The following is a 25,230-nucleotide window of genomic DNA, read 5'->3' as shown; positions in this document are numbered from 1 at the left end:
GGGCCAGGTGAGAAGCAGGCTCTTAACAATTGGTGAGGGCCGTGTTGAAGATGAGCGGTTGTAGTCGGGTGGGATCATAAAGTCCAGTTGTCTGATGATTGCTGCTCTTCCTTCTTTCCTCTCTCCCCATTTCTCTCACACTGTCTGTTAACCCTACTGCCCTTGTTTCTCCATTTAAAAAATCCTCCCATGAAACTAGTGTCACTCTACAAGAATTCCTGTCCGGAAATATGTGTTAAGGAGGTGGAAGGACAACAGGCAGGGGTTGGCCAACCCCAGAAACATTTGAATAGTTAGCTCGTCGCTTACCAGAGAAAGGATTCCTTCTGGGCCTAGGATCTGGGGTAGAAATCAGGCGCAGCCCTTTCTGAATAGGGAAAATGAGTCAGAGAGATGCAAAACAAAGATGAGTGCTACAAGAGGGAATGGGAATGGAACATATAGCTGTCTGTGCCAAAAACACAGCTGAATAAAACGGGTAAAGACCTAAAAATAGCAAATTACGTTCTCAAACCAAATTCACTGTGTATTGGCTGTCCATTTACCATTATCTAATAAGCAAAGTTCATCAATTTTCTAGTATAGTGTGATGGTTAAGAGCAGAGTCTAAAGTCAGACTATTTGGTCAAAATCCTAACTCTACCACTTACCAGCTCTCAGACAAGTTAACCACTTGGAGGTTCAGTTTATAAAATTGGCAGAAGAATGGCACCCAACCTATAGGTTATTTCAGTGATTAAATGAGCTAATACATTTTAAGCCCTTAGCAGAGCACACAGTGTAAGTGTCATAAATGTTATCATCACCATCATAACCATTCTCTGTCTTGATTAGGGCAACAGTTTTTAGTCACCAAAGCTAAAACTTCATCTGGCAATCTTAATCCTTCCCCACAAGGGCTGAGTTCTAGTCAGGGAATAGTGCTACTACAGAGTGCTGCTTACTTTCTCAGAAGATGCCAGAAAACTCAGCTCCATCACAATGACTCATTCCTTAAGAGCAAGCTGCTTAAGCTCGGGACCTAGCAGATGTGTAGTCTGATTGCCCAGAGTCCACGATAGAGTCTGTGTTTGCTCTGCAGCTCTGAACATTTCTCCTGAACGTGAAATGGCTCCATTTCCACCAAGACTGGGTGAGACGTTGGGAGGAAGTAGAGTCTAACCACCCTGAGCATAGGCCTTGAGCTCACGCAAACCAGACCCCAGCCTGCCATTAACTAGCTGTGTGGTTTTGGCAAGTGAATTATTTCATTTCTCCCAGGGGATTATCAAACCTATTGCCCAGAGATGAAGTAAGGATTAACCGACCACATGAGTAGAATGATTAGCACAGTGCCAAGTCAAAGTGGTAATAATAGCAAATCACCATTTTTACCTTCTTGGTGTTCCATCATGGTCATATCTCTACAGACTTCCTAGCTTTGGGCCATTGAAAAATTAATAGATTTGGATTCTATAATTCTCATCACAGTTACAATACAAATGTTAGATGGAAAATTGATTAGATCAAGTAGAGACCTCAGTGGTACTGTAGTAGGACCAAATCATCAGGGCATATCTCTTGGATTCAGTTGTTCACCCTGGGGAAAAAAAGGCTAACTCTTCAGCCGTTTCTGTGCCTTGCTTACAAGGGAGGTCTTGCCAGATGCCTTGCTGATAGAGTCTGTCTATGATCTCCTTTATGAGTAAACTTACCAGAATCCATGAAGAACTCACCCTGGCTCGTAATAATCACTGCAATTTTCTCGGGAGTTCTCAGATAACTTGCTTAAATAATCCACTCCAGAATTGTACCAAATACTGATGCCAAACCTAGTAGTGAGCAGTTCTTCAGACTCTTGCTTTGGGGTGGAAGTGGAGCTCCTTCTTGGAAATGGATATACTAATCCACCTTCTGTTCAGTGCCCCAACTTCCTGGTTTTGTGAAAATCCTATATACATTGTGGTCTTCTTTATAGTCTACTACTTCCACTGTCTCAAAGCTGGGGCAAATTTAGAAAGCTTTCCTCAGCCAGAGGAAGAAATGTAACTGCAATTCTTAGATATAGTGCCTGCTTGCCACAGCAGACTGTGACTGATTTGGTCTTATTCTGGGAATGAGGTCAGGGATGGCCAGCTCCTTGCTTTGGTCCTCAACCCACCTGCGGCCCACTCCTTTGGGCTGAACTGAACCAGCAGGCAGTCTAGGGACCAGGGAGCAAGGTGCGAAAAGACAAACCCTGACAGTTTCCTGACAAAGCAGAGTATGAGTAAGTTTACTCTTCATTACTCTCAGAGATGTTCGTGATGTATGGAAGTGTGCAAAGGCCCAAACTGAGCTGCAGAAAGAGCAGGCGTGTGTGGGATTACATTGTTACTCAGGTTCCTTTATGTCTACAAAGTTGTGAGTGTACCATTCTTCATGCTAGGGACTCCATCGTTGAGACCATTTTGGTAATGAATACTTCCACTTATTAAAAAAATTATCATGTATCTGTCTTTAAAACCAAGTACATAAGGGAAAGAAAAGCCAAACACTTACCAAATGCTAACTTGTGTTCTATGGTTCTAAAGTCAGAATACATTCTTGTCAATTGAGAAAGTGTAAAAATTAACTACTTCTCATAACAAGCTTTGATAGATCCCAGGTCCCTGAGATCATGACCTGGACCAAAGGCAGAGACTTTAACCCACTGAGCCACCCAGGCGCCCAAGCATTTTTTTATAAAGATAGTTCCCTTCTGTATGGGATAAGAGAAAAATTGATGCTTTTATTTTAACATAACGCTTACTGGAAAACAATGAACTAAGGACAAAATTGTAGCCTTTATCATAGGTTTCCTGGTTGCCCATAATAGCTGAGCTAAGTCTCTGATGCTTTAATTGCCCAAGAATATGAGAACTCGGCCATATCACACTTATTTAGCTGCTGAATTCTGTTTGGGAAAAGAAAAATTTCTACAATTTTAAAACCAACATTTAGTTTGAAAACATATTGTGATTCTATTATACTATGTAAATTCATGAATTACATGACTAACACCCCTGACCAATAAAATTTATGTCCATTTCAATCTAATTTAACTAATATATTAGGCCAAACATCTTAAGTATTTATAAAATATTTTAACTTTTAAAAAATACCTAAGATACATCATGAAGACATGTATAATGGCAAATTCTTGGAGACAGCAAGTAGATGGGAGGGTACTGGGGGCAGTTTTGGGTCATGAAAAAGTTCTGGAAATAGATAGTGGTGATGGTTGCACAGCACTGTGAATGTAATTCATGTCACGAAATTGCACACTTGCAAATGATCAAATGAAATATTATACATATTTTATACAATAAAAGTAATCATCTAAGATATCTAAATAAGAATGACTCAGAAGCTAAAATATCCACTCTCAGTATTGTTATACTGTATTTTCTGTATTATACTGAATTTAGAAATTCTGGCCTCTGACATATGACCTAAAATAAGTACTAGAAAGTTAAGATCAATTTAACAATGTTTGTGATAATATAATTATTTATAGAAACTCACTTAATTCTCTCAAAAACAATAGAGCCAGTAAGAGAATTAAGTAAGGGGACGCCTGGGTGACTCAGTGGGTTAAGCCGCTGCCTTCAGCTCAGGTCATGATCTCAGGGTCCTGGGATAAAGCCCGGCATCGGGCTCTGTGCTCAGCAGGCAGCCTGCTTCCCCCTCTCTGTCTTCCTCTCTGCCTGCTTGTGATCTCTCTCTCTCTGTCAAATAAATAAATAAAAACTTAAAAAAAAGAGAGAGAATTAAGTAAGTTCGCCAGTAAATAAATATATAAAATAATATGTTTTTAAGTATACGTTATCAAGAATTTTTAGAATGCTTATTGCGATAAAATGGCTTTAGACAAGTAGTATCAAAGTATAAAATTCCTTTGAGTAAACCTAACAAATTATGCAGAATCTAAATGAAAAATAATAGCTTTCCTGAGGAGCTTAAAGATGACAAGGAAAATTGAAGAGATGCAGGTTTCTAATGGAAAGATTCCGTAATAAAGATGGAAATTTCCCCCCAAGTAGTCTCTAAATTTATTGAAATTTTTATCAGTCTCAAGCACATATTTTAAGCTGTCCAAATTATTTTAAAGTTTGTCTCAAGATATAAGTGGTTAAGAATAATCAAGAAAATACAGAGAAAGCATAGAGAGTTCTATATTCCACAAAGTTAAAATATACAAAGTCATGATCATGAAGAATAATATTTTTAGGTAAATATGCTGAATATTTTTTAAACAGTATAAAAAATATGCTTTTTTATTGGAATAAAATCCTATATGTGTGTATGTATGCCTACAGAAAAGATAGTCTCTGCTTTAGCGGCTGAGTATATAAATTTCTGTTTACATTTTATTCTACAAAAGGAGATCATAGCTTTATAACCTACCTTTTTCCTCACCTGTATCTTATCAACATTTTCTAAAAATGTATTAAAAATATATTTTTCTTTTTTTTTAAAGACTTTATTTATTTATTTGACAGAGAGAGAGATCACAAGTAGGCAGAGAGGCAGGCAGAGAGAGAGAGAGGGAAGCAGGCTCCCCGCGGGGCTTAATCCCATGACCCTGAGATCATGACCTGAGCCAAAGGCAGAGGCTTTAACCTACTGAGCCACTCAGGCGCCCCAAAAATATATTTTTCTATTAAGTGACTTTGGTAGCTTTGGAATTTTCCATTACATAGGTATACCTGATTGTATTTAATTCATTGTTTTTGGAACATTTAGATTGTTTCTAATTATAAGTAATATTATGGATCACATCCTTCCCTATCACTCTTTCTGCACAGGTGCATACTTCCTTAGACTAAATGCCTAGAAGTGAAATTGCTGGGTCAAATACTATACACATACAGTGGCGTCCCCACCCACCGCCCCCACACTTTCATCCATGGTTTTGCTTTCCATGGTTCTGTCTCCCATGGTCAACTGCAATTCAGAAGCAGATGATCCTCCTCCAGGCATATGTCAGAAGGTCAGTAGAAGCCTAATGTTATGTCACAATTCCTACACCAGTCCTCGCACTTTATCTCATCACATAGGCATTTTGATCTCTCTCATCACAACAAGAAGGCTGAGTGTAGCTTAGTAAGATGTTTCAAGGAGAGACCACATGCACAAAACTCTATTGTTATAATTATTGTTATTGTTATAATTGCTCTATCAGTTGTAATTGCTAATTTCTTATTACACCTAACTTATAAATTTATGATAAGAATGTATGTATAGAAAAAAAAAAAAACAAGGCATATGTTGGGGTTTGGTACTGATATGATAAGAATTTACTGGCCTTGGAACATATCCCCCATGGATAAGGAGGGGACTACTATATTGCTATAGAAAGATTGTGATGGTTTCTAATATAGTATCTGTGAGAGTGCCTCTCTTCCCTAACCTGCGTCCACAGTGAGTATTACATTTTCAAAAACTTTTTGTTAAATGACATTCAAAGTTATAAAGTAGTGTTATTTTGATTACTAATGAAGCTGAACATTCTGGAATGCTAATTTTTTGTTTTGTTAATTTGTGCATTATGTATTCCTATTCCTTGCCCATTTTTAATTAGCAAATTCAATCTCTTATTGGTTTGTGATAACTATTTGTTTATCAAGGATATTAACATTTATAGCATATTTCAAAAATATTTTTTAGACTTTATTGTTTGCTTTTGTATTTTGTTTGGTGTTTCCAGTTTTAAAAGAAGAACTAGAAATATTTTCATTTTCCTGATTCCCAAGTAGTGAATCATATCTGATAGTAGAAAATGTTTACACTTTGCAAAAATTATAGAAATAATGGTTTTTGTGCTTGAGAAAAATCATACATGTAACTTATAACCATTGAAGATGAATAAGTTTTACCACTTTGACTTTAAATTATTTTTTCCTTATTCTCCAGCAATTTCTATATATCTAGAAGCTCTGTCTTGTTGATTATACTTGAAAGAAGTAAGCAGCACAATAGAAATCCAATTTTTCTGAATAGAAAGGTCCCACTGGCTGATTTATAATGTCAGTAGATATCTCATGTTAGACCCTTCTTAAAATCTTAAATCTTGAGTTCAAAGTCCTCACTTATGTCTTGACAATAGCTTTCGGGCCCATCAAGACAATAATAAACACGTTCCTGCTCTTTTCAGCTACAGAATCATATTCTTTATATCTGTTAACATACTTTTTCAAAGGAAAAGAACCTTTTTTCAAAAAAAAAAAAAAAAAACCTCACTTCTTTATTTAACTCCATTGGGATGGTAAGAACAAAAAGACTTCCACCTTAATGGTATATCTTAATTCCTCAAGAATGAGGAATAAAAATAGAGGAACTGAAGTGGAAAGGGGCAATATAAAAAAACCCATCCTGGATGAAGTTAAGGGGCTTTTAGAGTGCAAAACCTGCCTTTATTTCACAGAGACTGCAGAGGTTTTTGAGCTATTCCTTGGTCATTTAGGAGGACTCAGAGTTCCATTTTCGATGCCGTTAAGAAGAATGGTTCACACATTTTACTTGTCAGTCATTGTCAATCCAATAGCATTTATCACAAACATGTTAATTCAATCAAGGTTGCAGTGAAATGAAGTAATTATTTCCTGATGGCTGTTATTACCATCCATGGCGAGAAAGATTATTAGTTTATTTCCAAGTAAACATCACCTCTAAAGACAGGCATAAACCTAATCAACAAAAGTTTGATGTCATTATTACTCATAGATATAAAAAATTTACCTCTAAGTCAATATATTCTCTGTGGCATACTCGAACATTGGTAGTAAGTGAGCATAATCTAGGCTGTTTTATTGCAAACTTTGGTATGCATATTCTAAAAATAAATAAATAAAAAAACTGAAAAAGCCAGTATTCTGTAGCCACTTTGGCTATGAAAATCTTTCCTGCCATTGTCACGTGGGCTCCACACAATGATACAACTATTTAGAAGACTGTTTCTGTGCTACCTGGAGTTTCGTTCCCGCATTGCTAAGTAGAACTTTTACCCCAGGAGCTGCAGTCAACCTTGCAGAAGGAAGACTCTTGTCTAAGAGGAGACAGCCTCCAGCATGCTGTTCCCTCTCCCGGAATAGTCTTCATCTAAGGAACAGCTACTCATCCCTTGAGTCTGTCCTGTGTCTGGGAGCCTTCTTTACTCTCTCCGCTGGGCTTAGGTGACCCTTTGGTTTGCTCTTTAACTACCCTATCAGTCTTATGAATATTCATCAAACTTGTAGTATTTGTTCACTATCTTCTTCCGGACTATATGGTGAGCCCCAAGGGGATGAGTGCCATATCTGTCTTCTTCACTCTCTTACTCCAGTTCCTAAAAGAGTGACTGGCACATACACATTCTCAGCAAATATTTGATGAGTGAGGATTAAGTAAATGAATACATGTCAAGTGCTCTGCTTCGTTTCTGGAATATGAGGGTACTCCACACACATGGGTACTCGTGCAGGAGCTATCACACAGCTCTGTGTACTTCTGAGCCCTAAACATGTTTAGCTTCATTGGTAGAGGTTTTAAGAGTGTCTCTGCCCATAATCCTCACAGCCCTCACTTGGGGCTCCCAAGTTCTCTTTTGTTGAACTGAGCTGGGTCAGGAGGCGGGGTCAGTACCTGGTCGCCTGAAAAAACGAAACGAGTTTTACACTGGATCAAACGAGGAAAAGAGCCCCCACTCCGGTCTGTGAGATGCTACACCTGCCCATTCCCCTTCCCACCTTCCCATGGTATTCTGACGCTTGGCTTTTGCATGACTTACTACCACAACGCTTCGGCTAACTTATAGCCTTCCATTTCTAGTTGTTTTCAGAGTCTGGTCCGGCCTGCAGTGTGTCTAAATGCTGTGGTAATGAGCCATTGTACGACCGAGAACCAGAGTTGTATTCAGATTGGTTCCCTGAGGTAAAGTGGAACCACCTCCACTCATCACATTTGTGTTTATAGACGGTCCTCAACTTAAAATGGTCTCATGTAGGATCTTTCAACTTTAAGATGGTGTGAAAGCCATATGCATTCAATAGAAACTGAACTTTGAATTTTGAATTTTGATCTCTTTCTGGGCTAGCAATATGTGGTAGAATATTCTCTCATGGTGCTGGGGGTGGCAACGGGCTGCAATTTCCAGTCAGCCACGCAGGGATGAACAACAGAGACGCTCACGATTCTGTACCCATACAACCATTCTGGTTTTCACTTTCAGTGGAGTATGCAATAAATACATGAGATATTCAACAATTTTGACCAGAGCCTGGGAATCTGGTCGAATCATTACTAATAAGGGGAATGTAGGAAAAATATAAAGCTTATGGAGGAAACCTATCTTTGGAACACACTGAATTTGAGGTGCTGGAAGATCCCAGCTATTGAAAATGTGAACTAGAGTTCAAGAATAATGTTAGGACTGCATCACATATATTGACCAGGGTGCCATCCCTTTGGTGGCCTGGCTCCCTTTGTCTTTCCATACATGACACATAGTTTAATCCCAGCCAGTCTTTTCTTTAGAAGATGGAACATCTTACAAATAAGAGCCTTTGACTTTCTCTTAGAATAGTCTGGGGGCATCACCGTTTGTCACCATCTCTGACGTTCTATGATAGATGCTTTCTATAGCCCTTCTATTTAAATGTTGGAACTTTTAGTCATTTTAGAAGGTAAATAATACATTCTCATGATTGGGGAAACTGAGACCGCGTAGGGGAGTGAGCCGGTTCATACAGCTAATTACCAGAGTCCTGGTCCCTAGACCTCTGCTTCCCCTGCTGGGACCAATGGTACCTTTCAGACCCAGCAAGCAAGGGGACAGCCAGGTAACCCACTGCTTCCCACCCTGCCTCCGCAGTGTAGCTTGTTCCTGTGCATTCAGAATTATTCTTTAAAACCACTTTGGATCTCTTACTGTTGATTCCTTCTAAAGTCCTGAGCTTTAGGACTTTTCTTTCCAGCTTTCTTGAGAGTCTAAATACAGTCACTTTATGTTCACTTCTACCAGGAACTTGGCTGGTGTTCGTTACAGCCTGCGGTTTCTACGCACACACACACCACACCCAGTTCTCCCTTCCCAAATAAATGTTTGTTTCCTGGCAATGGTTTTAAGGATCACATAAGTCGTTAACTGGAAAGGATTGTTGCACAGAAATTTGTCTTTATGTCGGCCTTCATGGGGTCCTCTCACCCCAGGGACACCAACGGACCCTCTCCATCACCGGCCTCTGCTGTGAAGGATGATGAGAAGCTTTCTTAGGGTTGGTGAGGGAATGGGCATGAGCTGGAAGAATGAACAATGCGCAAACCAGGTCTTGCTTTTAACATTCAACACTACGGTGCATCATTCAAAACTATTATAATAAAAGTTCATCCAAGTAGCCGAGTACAGTTCAATTCAATGGCCTTTGCCTTACCCTTGTAGAAATTAATGCTTTTTATTTTCGGTTTGTTCCTTGTTCTACCTTGAAGATGCCTTGAACCTTCGAAACCGGCAGGTTATGTGCGTCACCCTTAAAGTCCTCCAGCATCTGGTGGTGTCCGCTGAGATGGTGGGTGAAGCTTTGGTGCCGTATTACCGGCAGATTCTCCCCATCCTGAACATCTTTAAGAATATGAATGGTGAGTGATCCCAGGACTCGAATGCCTTGGGAGCCCTAAGAAAAGGGAGCGGTTTGGAGTCGAGTTAATTCGCAACACATGTAGGATCTATGATTGCTTATAAAACCAGGATCCATGTGGGGATCTAAATAGTGTAACTCCCACCCTACCCTGCCACTCCTCAGAGAAACAGTAAAATGAACAATTGCATTTATTACTCCTCACACGTACAGCTTACTGCCGCAGTACAGAAGCGTTGAAGCAGTTCTGTAATCTCCCAGTAATTAAACTGTAAAGTTTTTGTTAACAGTCTTTTGAATACATTAGTAGGTTTTGAGTTTGGCCTTTCTCTTGGTAGTAATTCTACCTTTTGAGACTGTTAAAATTTTATTAATTGGCTTAAGATGAATTTTTAAGGAGAAAAATAGATAATTTGTAGCTATTTAGTTGATGGTGAGTGCTGATTACAAATATATATGTGTGCTGATGCATTTATTTGTTTTAATTATGCTATAAGCTTTGGAAGCACTAGTGAGCTCAGCTGAATCTGCTTTACCCTAACAAAGGTACTAGCAAGTTGTGGTGATCTCTGGCAGGCAATGGATGTATATTTGTTTATTGGGAGTGTGATTTTCCTTTTATTCCTCTTGAAAAGATGTGATTCTAATTTTCTTTTATGTTGCTACCTTGGAATTTCCATACTTCTCATATGCACAGCGTAAGTCAACATTTGAAGTTAATTCCCGACAGTCATGTAAATTATCAGTTCAGTGGGACACTGCATGAATTTTGTGTGTGTGTGACATGATCTGCTCATGTATATACAAGAAAAAAAAGGAAACAAAAAACCTGCGTGTTCCTGCCACATACAACCCCTTTGTTTGGAATCACTATTTTTTAATTCAGAAATCGCTATTAAAAGTCTGGTTAATTAAGCAGACTATTCAGGAAATCATGAAATCCTCAAAAAGTCTTTATCTGTCTTTCAACAGCAGGACCTACTAATATACTTAATATTAAATGTATTTAGTAGAAAGGAATTCACCTGGAGTTATGGAAGCTTAGGAATGCTCATAATAGAGTGAATTAATATCCATCCAAAATACTTGAATGGCAGAAGACTTAATGTGGACATTGAGACAAGTTTCAGGAAACCCAAAACTGGGTCTTATTAAGTGAATCTCCTATGATCTAATAAACTGACAGATTTAGTAACAGCATTTCTACTCTATGGAAAATACTTGTTCAAGAATTTTTGTATTCAGACTTCCTATTTTTACTGTAGAGCAGCGTCAAATAGCCACGGGGCTATAGACTGACTCTAACGTGTGCACGTTGTTCCAATATGGCTCATTAAAGAAGCCCTAAGTTCGCTCATTCTGTCTAGACTCCAGTTCACTGGAGAGAGACAGAGATGGCAGAGAGCAAGAGGACAGAAATCGAGAGATGACAGAGAGAGTTACTTTACAAATGGAAGAATTCAGGAGGAGCCACCCCCAGAAAGTCTCAGTTGTAGCTAACATTTTTCAAGTGTGTGATTAGCAAGGGTCTCCTCAATAATCCTCGTGGAAACCTGTGGTAAATGTACCATTGCCATGCCTGTCTTTTCACCATAAAAGCTGTCTTTCTGGAATTCTTCTCACATGTAAACCTGTGCTTCTGTGCTTGACCGTCATGGACCATGAGCTCTAGCACACGTCTCCCCTCCCTTGAGTAAGAGCAGTGGCTCCTACCACCCTGGGCTCATGCTTTCAGTGTCCCACGGTAGAATCTCCAGCTTAAATCTAAGCAATTTTGTATCATATAAAAGAAGAAAAACAGTGATGTTCAAAAGACAATTAGAATCTCCCACATCCTCAAGGAAACCTGCAAAGAAGAGTAAGTTTAGCCACCACCGAGAGATAAATCACTAGATCGTTCAAGAAAAGCAATTGGTTTCTACATCTTTCTCATACTTTTGATTTAATTCTTTAACTCACAGATGTTCACAAGCTTAACAAAAGAAGTAATTGGCTCTAGGAATATATCCCTATTTAGATTTTATCAATGTGGGAATTTATAGTTTATACCCTAGCCTTAATTGGTCCCAAACAAGGTTAATTATTTTGGAACATTTCGAAATGCATGCACAAGGAATTCTACATTCAACTGTTTTTCTGCTTAATATCTTTCCGATATTTGAGGGGGAAAAATATTAGCTTCAGCTTCATTTTCTCCTTATCTTAGAAACCTGTCAGTAGAATGCCAGGATGCAGTAAGCTGGATTTCCAGAGGGTCATATTACAAAATTGGAGCATTCCAGCTATAAAACTTAAAACTATTCTTCAAAGTGGCTATGTTGCCATGGGTTCAGTTCTACCAAAAGAAGCATATAACACAGGATTTCCAATTATAATAGTACTTTTACTACAGAAATAATTTAACTTCAGCAGCAGCTTAATAAATCCTATTTTATAATTATAGATATTTATATTCATAGACCATATATACTTATTTATCTGAGCGCATGTCTTTAGAATAGTCATATGTATAAAGAAAATTATATTAGAAATATATAGCATGTAACATTCGAAAAAATTCATCTTTAATTTCAACGTATTTAAAAGAATTCCACACATTTCTATGTTTCCCCTACTTAACTTTCACATAAGTCAAGGTCCTGTTAAATTCAGATTAAAACGTTTCTTTCAATTCCCACCACAAAATATTTGTTTAGAATGAGACCAGAGATCAATGCCGGAAAGAAAGAATGAATGAGAGACTAGTCCTTCAAAGTAATGACCTTGTCCTCTGTCAGTGTTCCCTCCAAGGGCAAGCCTGCTCCTTTCCTGCAATTTCTGTCCTATTTTAATGTCAAATGGACTTTGTGGAAAACGACCAGTGGGGCTGAAGAGATAAGAGCTGGACAAACAGTGAAGCAGGCACAGACTCCAAGGCGCCCTGGACTTCGAGTCTTCTCGGGGGACCAAAGGGAGCCAACGAGGGGCAGGCAGGAGCGGGCAGTGGGTAGCAGCACTGATCGATGGCCCAATCTACACTCCTATAGGTGTTCAAACTTCCAGCAAGCCCCACATAATGATTCCTGTCCTGAGACTTAAGAGTGGCTTTGCGTTTCTCTTTATGCGTATTTTTAAAAGGGTTTAATTAGGCTTCATTTTAAAAGTTATAAAAACAACAGAAGTCTAAGAAGAAAGCTGTGACTTGGAGGGGGTAATAACATCTAGAGTCAGAAGATGCAAGTCTTGTAGCTTTTCTGACTTTACATTGCTTTTAAATTTTTCTAAATCATCTATACAACATATAAGAGCATCTTTTTTGTGAGGTTGATGTGACAGTTGAAGATAATGTGTCCATAGGTTCTTTGTGTACATCCTGGTTGACCAGGTGCTCAGTGAGATGGCCATCAGTATCATACGACATGATATACATGTACCATATTATAGACATATGATACTAAGATGTTCTATACAGATATTGCAATGCTATATAAATTATTATATCACAACTTGAGTAGATGATTGAATGTGTTGGGCCCCCTGTTGGGTAACCCTTCTGCTTGGCCCTTCTGTGAGCCTTCTATGATTCCTGTTTTTCCAAGGGAGTGATCTCTTTGCCTCAAAGGATTCATCTTGCCTCTGATTGCCAAACGCCAGGTGGGTGACCAAATAAGTTAAGGACTCCGGAATTCATTCAAGGATAATGGGTTTTCAAGTCCATCTTTTCCTGGCATAACCTTTAAGCTGGAACATTTAAGATGTTTTAGAGAAAGTCATATTTTTAAAAGAGAAGCCTGAGTGTGACCAAAAAGGGACATCTGGATCACTATCCTCTTTGGAAGATCCAGAGTACTATCTAAGTTTGAGCTTGTTTTCCTTAATTCTAAACAATGAGTTTTGGATATCTAAACCATGTTGTCTTTCTAGGCCCTGCTTTGAGCTGAAAGAGAAGGAAGAAGTAGCAATTTCTTCTTTCCTATATACTTTCACAAATGTTATTAAAGGTTAAAGAAAATTAAGACAATAGGAATGTTCAATTTATAGCTTCCAGAGATGAAACTACAAAATTAATGGGGCAGTGTATTGCATTTGAGAGGCATGAAACAATAAACGGCATTAAAACATTTATAGCTAAAATATGGGGCTCTGCCAGCAGATTAGAGCTCTCCAATCACCCTGCTTTCTGGAGGCAATCCTAATTTTGCTTCCTTTGTTTCCAGCGGCACCAGTAGTCCTAAAACAGCTCAGAGACTCCATGCATCAGCGATTCTAACAGCACCATTAGTTTATGTCATGGAACATGTGAAAATAGAGTAATGAAATAACATTTGTTTATATGGATGTGAAAATCAAACATGGCCCCTTTGTGTGTAGGTTTTCCTAGGATAGTTCTAGGATGTATGCCACTAGAGATTAATAAAAGCCGATGAAGAAAGGATTTAAAAACTGCAATTCAAGTTCAGACACATTAAAACATATAGATATGAAAATGCATTAAATTTGTAAAACTTCAGAGTATTTGTACCAAGTCTTTGACCCTGAAGTTTAAGTAGTTTGAAGAAGTTAGAAACAATTGTTTTCTCCTAGTAGTCATTTAAAACACTTCTAATGAAAACCTAAGTGTTCTCCATCAACCTGATTCAAACTCTCCCAGATGTTTCAGAGAGCCCATTGGGACCCATTCTCAATGGTCCTTTAAAATGCTGACGAACTTTTGGGAGCTGATTGTGTGACAAAAAAGTCTGTGGGGTTTTTTTAATCTCCAATTGACTTGTATAAAGGTTATTTCTCAGAGTTTTAAATTTAATTTTGGAATTAAGTTTTAATCCCCATGGGATTCTGTCCAATTTTGAGGATGACTTGTATTTTAGAAATTTACTTCAAAGTTTCTTTGAAATCTTTAGTTTTATTAGATGCGAAGACACTTGAGTGTCTTCAGTTTACTAAGGTACATATTAGAACTACCTCCTCCATTCCTGAATGGTAGATTTGGAACGATCTTGTGTCTATCTCATCTTCTTTGAGTTCTTCCTCTGCTCAGATTTAACTAGTTGCCCTAAAGAGAATCCTAGGATCATAACAAAGCTGGCAGATACACATAGGGACCCTTTGGTCTGCACCTGTCTCCAATTTACTGAACTACCATATCCCATCATGAGTTCTACAACGTCAAAACATTTATATTGGGTTTTCTTTCTCCTGTGCAGACTGTGTCATGCCTAGAAGAATTAGGTGCTTTGCAAGTGTTTGAGATTCATACCCTAACCCAGTCTTCCTGCCCACTACTTGTTTATTCAGTCCTGTCCTAAATAAGTATCTTCACTATTTCATGAGGTAACCCATTCTTCTTCCAAAAGAAAGTCACGTCCTACACTAAGTTGAAACTTATGACTAACATTCTGATTTACCTGTTTAATCCAAACCACACGGAACAGTGTCAAATCCCTTTCCCAAATAGCAGGACTTTGAAAAATTATGTAAGACTTTCCTTCCCTCTCAATCTTAATTTCTCCAAGATTAAGGTCTATTCTTCCACATGTTCTTTATAAGCCAGCTTCCAAAACCTCAGGGGGTGGGGAGGGAGGACCCTCAGATCTGCACACACTGATGATTCTGCAGTAGGCTGAGAACAGCCCCAGGACACAGAGTATCCTGAGGTAAGTCTGCCCTCAATGAGGCACCCCACATGTGGTCAGCCTGTAAGATGTCTGTACTATTTAGAAATCTACAAATGTGCACTGAGTCAATTTCCTCTTCATTCAGACTGCTTCATTCAAGTTTTCAAACCCATTCACTTCAGAAAAGAAGTCCGTATTGGGTGGGGGGCACATAATAGAAATTGTCTGGGAACCTGTTCTGTTTCTTCTCTGTAGACCACTCTGGTTGCATCTGCCAAGAGGGAAAAATTATTCTCCAAGTTGTGTCTCTGTATCCAGAAACACATGAACAGGCAGGGTGATGACCCAACAAAACCAGAATCCAGTTCTGAAGGCTGTGTATTAGTTTCTTAGGGCTACTGTAAGACATTTCCAAAAACTGGGAGGCTTCAACAACAGAAAGTAATTGTCTCATGGTTCTGGTGTCAGTAGGGCCACGCTCGCCAAGTCTGTAGGGATGAATTAGCGCCATGCCTGTCTCTTTGCTCCTGGGGCACCTGGCAGTCCTTGGGCTCCAATGAGTGCCTCCATCCACACATGGCATTCCTCAATGTGTGTCTCTTCTCTTCAGAAGAGCACACCAGTTCTTGTAAGGATTGGGTGAAGGGCCCAGCCTATCCCAGGATGACCTCCTTTCAACAAATCACATCACGAGGACCCTATTTTCGAGTAAGGTCAAATATAGAGGTTCCACAAAGGACAGTGTTCAACCCAGAACAGCCTTGGCTAACTCTCCTCCAGGGTACGTGGAGATAAAATCCCATCCTTGATAAGCAAAGCTAGAGGTTTCGCGTGCTTTCTGCTCTCACTGTAAAAACTGAAAGCAGACTCCCGCTTTCCACAACAGCAAGTTCTCCTTTTCCATTCAGCAGGATGGGCTTGTTGGATTAAAACAGGAAAGGGATCTAAGTGAGCATGAGCAGAGGAGATGGCAAGGACCTGATTTCGTTTCCCTTCAGTGATGCTGCAAACTAAGCAAAGAGGGGAAACAAATGCTTTCTCAGCTTGGGGTGGTGCCCCAGCTGCTCCAGAATCCCCCAAGGGCACCACTGCCTCCAGGCTTCCAGAAGGCCCCAGAGCCCGACTCTGGGTAGGGGACTGCCTCACCTGCACCAGTCCAAACAGCTGGGCAAGGGGGCTAGGCCATTGTGTGCTTGAATGGTGTTTGGACCAGTAAGTTGGGGTTCACCTCATGGACAAGGACAGGTAGAACAATAAGGGGAAAAACCAGAAACGGGACAGTCTATAAGAGCAAAGGCTCTGCCATCCGGTTTCCTGGCTCTGAACCCTGGCTTGAGTTAGGGTTCAAACCAGCTGTGTGACCTTTGATGGGTTATGCAACTCGTCTGTGCCTCCATTGCCTTAATTAAGAAAAGAGTTTGTTTGGAGGCCTAGAGAGAGCTGGCTGACCTGCAGAGGGCTGCCGGGGATGGCTCAGGAGGGCTGTCAGTGCCGTGGAGATGAGGACAAGGCAGGTGGGTCATGAGTGAGGTGGAACGTGGGTGAAGTTGCTTTGCAAATCGGCAGGCGGTAGGTAAAGGTCACATCTGTTGTCTGACTCAGAGGTTGTGGGGAAAGCTGTGGTTTCGGGTCCTTCCAAGAAAACTAAGTGAAATCAATTGGAATTCGTATGGCAGTTTGGTAAGGTGATCAGATATAATATAATTTTTCAAGAATTGATATCTTTTTTATATGCCAGCCGTCAGAAACACGGAGAAATTTGTCTCCGACTGGCCGAAGGATCCCATCAGAGGGAAATTTCTGCGGTTCCACTCCGAGAGGTAGTTTTAGCTCCTTCTCTGGATTCCTTTCATTTCAGGAGAGAGTTGAAATATTTATCTAATCAAAAGGCTGAAACTAGAGGTTTTCCAAAACCAGCACACCCTAATGGACTATTGAAATCCCAACCTTTTTCTGAGACAGACACTGCTTTCAGTTTGTAAGTGGCTTTTCTATTTGGAGTTTCTCTGTGTGAATCTTTCTGAAACTCAGTGTCTGAGTGTAACTTTGCTTCCATGGGTCAGATTGTCAGAACACCAAATTATAGATGGTCCAGGGGCATCACTAGAGTCCCAGATTAATGGCAGACTTGGTGTTCTCTAGAACGATATTGTCTAGAACAGGCTGCACAGGTAAACCCCATGCATCATCTCTAAACTGCTGCAGTAGGGCTGCTGTTTCATGGAAAGACAGGCTTGAGATGGGCGCTGGCCCTCTGGGCCCCACTGCCTGCTTGTCGGAATGGACCATGTGTCCTACACCCAAGATCTCGACCTTGAGTGACCACCCTAATTCCAGTCCAGAGACTCACAGGAGATAGCACTTGTTTTTTCTCCAGAAGTGGATTCAAACATTGCATCCTCTGGAACCTCCTCTGACCTTGCTGAGACCAGCAGAGGGAACTGGTCTCTCTCCCCTGGGGCTTGCTACTGTCTCTCCTGCTGTATAGATTCTGTAATCTACCCTTGTCTCTCTCATCAGCTAGCTGGGTTGGTCCAGAGGCAGGGAGAGGTGGGGACAACTGGCCGTTTGCTCAACCTGTCTGCCAAACCATGTGTGAAATTTGTGGTTTTTTCCCCCTTACACCCACTCTGAGGTACTCCAAAATGGATCAACATACAGAATGATTTGATTCCAGCTGGTTCCTAATCCTTGGCCAGTATATCTCCCACCACTAGCTGGAAACTGGCACTTTTCTGAATAGGAGATTTCCACGGATTCAGCTAAGGCCTTTAAGATATGCCGAGAGAAATCTGTATAATATGCTTTAATGTATTTAAAAGCTCAAGATGGGCCCCAAATGAGCAAGCATGCAAATATTCGCCCAAGAGAAAACAGTGTTCTCTTCTATTTTTGCAACAGAAAGTTTTACTTAATCTGGGCAAGAAAGCACATGGTGATTTCTAAAGCTTTAATTCAAAGAGGCTCCTATATTCCGCCAGATCATGATTTGTACTTTTTAAGTCACCTAAAATATCAACTATGGATTTGTAGATAATTAAGGTCTCGTTCTCATCTTCCTTTATATGCAAATCTTTCAGGAGCACCAACAAATGACTTTTTAGAGGTCTCTATGTGGACATTGCAGAGAAAATAAGCATGTCACCAGTGTAATTGTTATGTTGAATAGTCACTATTCATGACATAATTAAAAGGCAAGTTTTAAAGGGAATTGGAGACAAAAAATAAGCTTTATTCAGTGGGGGAGTCTTTCTCTGACTACATAAAACTTAACAGGGGCTTTACTTGTTCTGCTCACTCAGAAGATCAAAGGCACTTGGAGTCACACAACTCCAGTGCTTAAGAATCACTTCGTGAACAGATTGACCAAAATTCTGAACTTGGCTTGTCCTCAGATACTCTGCCTCCCACGCCACCCCCCAGCACAGATCTGTTCTGTGCTGGAAGCTTGCCTCGGAAGACAGGAGTGCCCTGGACCGTCCTCTCCATTTCTCTGCCTTATGTCTTGTCCTCCCCCCCAAAACTTCGTCTACCGAGGTTGTATCCCCTAGGTTGTCAGGGTGGGACACGCTGATGGTGACAAGAGGGGCAGTCCTCGCAGCCGATGCTACCCTGAGCTAGCATGACACTTCTTGGGCCTGGAGGCTGTAAGGCTGATTGTCTCCTGGGAAACATGGCTGACAGATCTTCATGATCCTTCCATGGGCAGTCACTCTCTATCCTGGAGATTCTCCTTCCTTGGCCCTGAGTCTTCTTCCTCCCTCAGTGAGGGTGAGTCTCCTATACTCACCTCAGATTCTTGTGCCCACGATTCCTCGGTTCTTCTAGAAAGCCCTGTTCCACAGGGTGGAAATCACCCCCTCAGCCCTCCCTCCCGAGGAAAACTATACTTGCCCATCCTGAGTGCTGAAAACTCTGGGAGTGCAAGCCCAGGCCCTCAGTCCTGCTGGCCGGGCTCCTCTGGATTCTCAGCTAGGACGAAGCCCCAGGACTTTGTTTTGTCCCACTGTTGGGAACACGTTCAGGGCTCTCCAGATGGTTCTACCAGCCAGGTGAGATTGGAAGCAGAGCACAGAGTAGCGCCCTTCAAAGACATCTCCTCCGTGTCTTCTCACCACATATGGGCTCCCTTCAGAAGCCTTCCTCTGTCCATCTGGGGAGCTGGTCCCCTGAAACTCCCACAGGCATGCTGCTGACTGAGTGGCTCTGTGGGTCGCATGAGTCGGGGTTTTCAGCTCCCTGTCATACCCGTTTTGGCTTACTTGAGCCAAACACAAAACTGTTGGATGCCTTTTCCACTTATGGTGAAATCAGCTTTCTGTTCTTATTGTCTTCCTCAAAAATCTATTATTTTTCACATTGACAGGGTGGAATGTATATAACTCAGCATAAGCTTAACCATCAATGAAGAAGGATTGAAAAATATAATGGACATATTTCCTTAGAAAAACTGCAAATAGTATTGATATTTCTTTGCTTGCCTGCTTTCTGTATTATATTTTCATGTACATCCTGAATTAGTGTCCCAAGTAATAAAGAAAGAAGCAGCAGAGGCAATGTTGTTATGATTAAGTTCTATTCAGATCCTTCCAAGATCAATTTGCGTTTTCCCCCTTTAAATACGGTACTTGCAACTGAGCTTTCTGTGAGCCTATTTCTATCCATTTTGAGATGGCAGTGAACAGAGAGTGACCCTCCATTCAGTGACTCTGAGAGTCTGCATACCTCCTACAACCCTGCTTCTGCTTCCCCCAAAGAAACCCTGCATTTATCTTAAAAACTAAAATCTAAAACTAACTAAACTAAAAAGCTAGTATTTTAAGCTTTGTTTTTACCTTTAGATAAGTTGGATATTCTACACAGAGAGGGTTTCGAGGAATTTATAGTTCTTCTAGCAGAAATCAATGAGTACGATACACATTTGTATGTGGATATGTTTATTATAAATAAGGTAAACAGCCACCTGATCAGATGGCTGGGATGTAGGTCTGTCTAGAAGCAGTGGAATATATGTTATCCTTTCAAAGTTTCTTAAAATTCTGCAAGTGTGGAAAGATGACACTCAAAGAGATGTAGTAGAATATTTAGCTTGTGATGGCAGAGGCCCAGCAGAACGTGGTAGCACGCCCACCTGTACTTACCCACCTGTCACACTTTCTGGTTTTGCCTTGCAGTACTGGGCCTCCTTTCTCTCACCTGAAGGCTGGTCTCACTACCTCCAGGAAAACAAATGCACTAGGCTAGCTCAAGAAGCTGTAGAGAGCAATGTGGTTTTTACCAACTATTTGGGAAATGCCAAAGAGAAGACCACATAGTTTATATTGATTGATTGATTGAAGGGGGAAAAATTACTGTGCACTTACCATATGCCAACTGGGCAAAGTCTCCTAAAAATACTTAGAGATGGAAAGCAGGCCACATGCTGCCATTTTCCACTTCTCAAATCCACCAGAGGCTTCCTCACAGCCTTACCCCATGTGCCTGAATTAACACCAACCTCCATGGGAGACCTGGAGAGTAAAGGGCGTTTCCAGAAGCCCAAAGAAACAAGTCAGCTTTCCGTTCCTCTCACCCCCACCATCTTCTGCACTCATTAATACCTTGACCCTGAGGTCAGGGCATGAATCTGGAAGAATAAAATCCAGATGCAATGGTGGACTTGTTGAGACTGCTCAGAAGGCAAGAGGAGGGTGCTTAGACTTAGTGCATTAGCTTAGCCAATGAAACAGTGAAGACATTGAACAAAGTTTCAAATTACTGACCATTACCATTGCCTTCTTGCCGAAGACTAGGAATGTCGGCATCTCCAGCCACACACTGTCCATTCCTGGGAAGGTCCTGAGAAGACCTTCTTATGTGGGCAACCTCCAAACACTATTTTTTGGGAGGAAGGTTTAGGTTTTGTTTCGTTTTTGTTTTTTGTTTTGGTTTGGTTTGGTTTTTGTTTGGTTTCTTTGTTTTGGTTTTACTGAAATATAATATATAGTATGCATAATTTTAAGATGTACAACATAATGATTTGATATGTATTGCTAAATAATTACCACGAGAAGTTCAGTGAACTGCCATCACCTCACATAAGTACCTTTTTTCCCCTTGTGATGAAAACTTTTAAGATCTACTCTCTCAGCAGTTTTCAAATACAGAACACAGTATTGTTAATTACAGTCACCAAGTACTGTTTTCAGCTGTCTCTTAGAATTCCCATGAGCAGTTTTTGTTGAGCCTTTGCTGGGAATTCCACTGTGGGTAATTTTTGCATAATCCCTGCTAAGGACTACAGTATGATATGCACACTGTGTTTACAAACCCAACCAGAGAGCATTTGAGATTATGAGTCCTGAAGCTACTAACGTTACAACGGGTTTGAGAGCCTCCTCAAGTACATAAGATACGGGCCATGGAGGACAGGCCAGCATCTGGTGCCTCCTTCATCACCAGGGCAGCCCAGCAGACCCAGCCTTTCTCTAATCTACCAAACAGCAAGGAGCCAAAAGCTAGGTTCTTTTTTCAAATCTCGGTATTGTTACTAGAATGTAAATTCTATGAAGGCAAGGACTTCTGTTTCTTTGTCACTGCTTTATCCTTGGCTTAAGAAGAGTTCCTGGCCGTTCTTGAGCTCAATAACATTTGCTGAATAGATGGGTATGGATGGATGGTATATTTGTTTTCTGTTGCTACCATAACAAACTACCTCAAATTTAACTGAAATAGCGCCCATTTATTATCTATAGATCAGAAGTCCCGTGGGTGCCGTCGGGCAATATGGCCAATAAGGCCAGAATCAGGTGTCAGCCGCCCTACATTCCTTACAGACGTTCTGGAGGAATTGCTGCTCCCAAGCTCATCCCAGTTGTTGGCAGAAACCATTTCCAGGCAGTTGTAGGACTGGGGTCCTCATTTCCCGGCTGTTTTTCAACAGAGGGTAGCTCTCAACTTGTAGAAGACACCCACCTTCCTTGGCTCATGGTCTCTCCATCTTCAAAGCCAGCCATGGTCGATCAAGTCCTTCTCATGCTTCCAGTGCCTTGGACTCCCATTCTGCCACATCTCATCTGCTTTCCTTTTCTGCCATTAAGGACTCATGTGATTACATCGGGTCTACCCAGCTAATCTTAATAATCTTTTAAGGTCAGCTAATTAGTTACCTTAATTCCATCTACAAAGTCCCTTCACAGCAGAACCTAGACTGGTGTTTGACTAAAGAATAAGAGAACAGAAATCTTTTTTTTTTTTTTTTATCTTTGGAAGAAGTCATGCCAAGGCCATGACTGGGACCCAGAAGCCTATGTTCAGGAGGATACAAAATTACCCTTAAAAACTTTATGAAGGTAGAACAGCTCTACACTCCCAAGATTGATTCAGAGAAGACTGAGGATCTGTAAAACCTTGAGTGAGTATAACAAGAGGTAGAGTTTAAAGACTTTGATTAGAGTCATTTCAGAATTGAGCCACGCTATGCAATGATCCAATGATTTATATGTAAGTGAAGAACAAATCAAGAAGTTCATTTCAACATGTATTTTAAAAGGTTAGCCAGTGAGAAAAGAATAGCATCCCCAGTAGAGTTCAGTTAGCCTCTTGGCCAGTGGTGTTCTCTGCTCTACCACATGGCTCCTTATCACAGAGATATATTTCATTTCTGGAGTGATTTCATCAACATTACCCCAAATTCCCATAGGCCAGTAGTAGTAAGGACAAGGAAGTATTATTTTTGGTACTGTTATCCTTGCTTTACAAATAAAGAAGCTAGGAATTGGATCAAATGACTTGCCTAAGGCCGCATGATAGAAATAAGCTATAGCCAAGACTTAAAAAAACAGATCCTCCATTCAAACCCAAGCGACAGATACTCTGAAAATGTGAATTGCTTTGCCAGAAACAATGGTTCTAAGGCAGTTCGGACCCACAGACTTCTTTCATTTAATGTGCTGAAGTAAATGGAGGTTTCATTGACCCGCTTTAATAATTATTGTGTGCTGTCAAATCAAAGCAGCTGTTGCTGATCTTCTCCACAAACTCAAATTCATTATAAAGCCAAAATGTTTTCTTATCATCAATTTCCATTGTGGAGTAGTGATCAATAATAACTTGAGAAAAATTCTGAACACAGAAAACTGGCAGCAAGTTCACCTGATTAAAAGCATGAAAGAGTATTAGCTATCCCTCACCTATGTTTCTGCTCTTTTTGCCAGAAGGCATCCAATTTTTTCTTCTAAGTGATCTCTAATCTTAGTGTGGGTCTCAAACTCACAGCCCCAAGATCAAGAGTCCCATGCTCTACCAACTGAGCCGGCAAGTGGCCCTTAAATCTCTTGTTTTTTAATCCAGTGTTTCCTTCTCACAATTATCGATAAAAGCAGGGTACATAGTATAATCATCCTGTACACCAGGTCTTCCTAGAAAGGAAGTTACTCCCTGGAGTCTGTTTCAAACTCTATTTGAAAACATCTTGCCAAATATCATCAAATGTGAGATGTAATCAAGTGTTAAAGATAATCTACATTTTATGCAATCCTGAGAAAGAAAAAGTGTTGCCAGTTAAACTGACACACTATTAGCATCCTGATTAAGGAATGTAAAAAGTGTGACTTAATGAAATACTTATAGCCTGGTCCAGCTTGCAGAGCAAGGTATCAGCCATCTCAAACATGGAAGATGAACTAACAGGAATGGAGCGAGCGTCATGCCCTATTAACTCTCTGGGGACTTCCTCTCCATCCCCTAACCTAATCCTCACAACCGTCCTCTATGCAAACAGTAAGACCAGTTTACAGACAAGAAAATTCAACTCGGGAAATTCTACTGCTTTGCTCAAGGTCATTCAGGAGCAAGAGTGATTCACATTTAAATTGGCTTGATTCAAAATGTGTTCTTTTCTTTTTTTTAAGATTTTATTTATTTATTTGACAGAGAGAGAGATCACAAGTAGGCAGAAGCAGGTAGAGATGGGCGGGGGGGAAGAAGGCTCAAAATGTGTTCCTTTTTTTTTTTTAAGATTTTATTTATTTATTTGACAGAGAGAGAGATCACAAGTAGGCAGAGGCAGGTAGAGATGGAAGGGGGGGGGGGGAGAAGGCTCCCCGCTGAGCAGAGAGCCCGATGCGGGGCTCCATCCCAGGACTCTGGGATCATGACCCGAGCTGAAGGCAGAGGCTTTAACTCACTGAGCCACCCAGGCGCCCCCAAATGTGTTATTTTTTAAAAAACTTTTTATTAGATTCCAGTTAGTTAACATACAGTGTAATATTAGTTTCAGGTGTAGAATTTCGTGAGCAATCACTTACACACACCACTCTAGCTCATCACAGGTGCCCTCCTTAGTGCCTATCGCCCATCTAGCCCATCCCCCACGCACCTCCCTCAGGCAACCCTCAGCTTGGTCTCTATAGTTAAGTCTCTTATGGTTTACCCACCTCTTTTTTTCCCTTCTCCTATATCCATCTGGTTTTTTTTCTTTAATTCCACATATAAGTGAAATCATATGGTATTTGTCTTTCCCTAACTTATTTCGCTTAGCGCAACACTCTCTGGCTCCATCCATGTTGTCGCAAATGGCAAGATTTCATTCTCTTTTACGGCTGAGTAATATTCCATGGTGTACACACACCGCGTTGTCTTTACCCGTCCATCAGTCGATGGACCTTCGTCTCTTTTTACAATTTGGCTATTTTTGATAATGTTGCTATAAACGCTGGGGTGCATGTATCCCTTCGAATCAGTATTTTTGTGTCATTTGGGTAAATACCTAGTAGTGTAATTGCTGGGTCATAGGGTAGATCTATTTTTAACTTTTTGAGAAACCTCCATAACATTTTCCATAGTGGCTGCACCAGTTTGCACTCCCACCAATGGTGTAAGAGGGTTCCACTTTCTCCTCATCCTCTCCAATATTTGTTATTTTCTATATCGTTAATTTCAACCATTCTGACCAGTGCAGAGATCATACTTCATTGTAGTTTTGATTTCTGTTTCCCTGATGATGAGTGATGTTGAGCATCTCTTCCTGTGTTTGTTAGCCA

At 40.6% G+C, this 25,230-nt stretch overlaps 1 protein-coding gene across 3 annotated transcripts in view; it reads left to right on the top strand.

The window, feature by feature from the left end:
* The window catches only part of PACRG (parkin coregulated), a 504,089-nt gene that overhangs the window by 283,661 nt on the left and 195,198 nt on the right, over positions 1-25,230 (top strand). For 2 of the 3 annotated variants that reach the window (XM_059176596.1, XM_059176598.1), the window contains exon 4: positions 9,466-9,615. The exons of the other annotated variant lie outside the window; for it this stretch is intronic. In XM_059176596.1, coding sequence (XP_059032579.1) covers positions 9,466-9,615 — 150 coding nt within the window. The remainder of the gene's footprint in view (positions 1-9,465; positions 9,616-25,230) is intronic. 3 annotated transcript variants of the gene reach the window in all.

The sequence above is a fragment of the Mustela lutreola genome, chromosome 6 (assembly GCF_030435805.1).
Source record: "Mustela lutreola isolate mMusLut2 chromosome 6, mMusLut2.pri, whole genome shotgun sequence".
Lineage (NCBI taxonomy): Eukaryota > Metazoa > Chordata > Mammalia > Carnivora > Mustelidae > Mustela > Mustela lutreola.
This window is presented reverse-complemented; position numbering and strand designations above follow the sequence as displayed.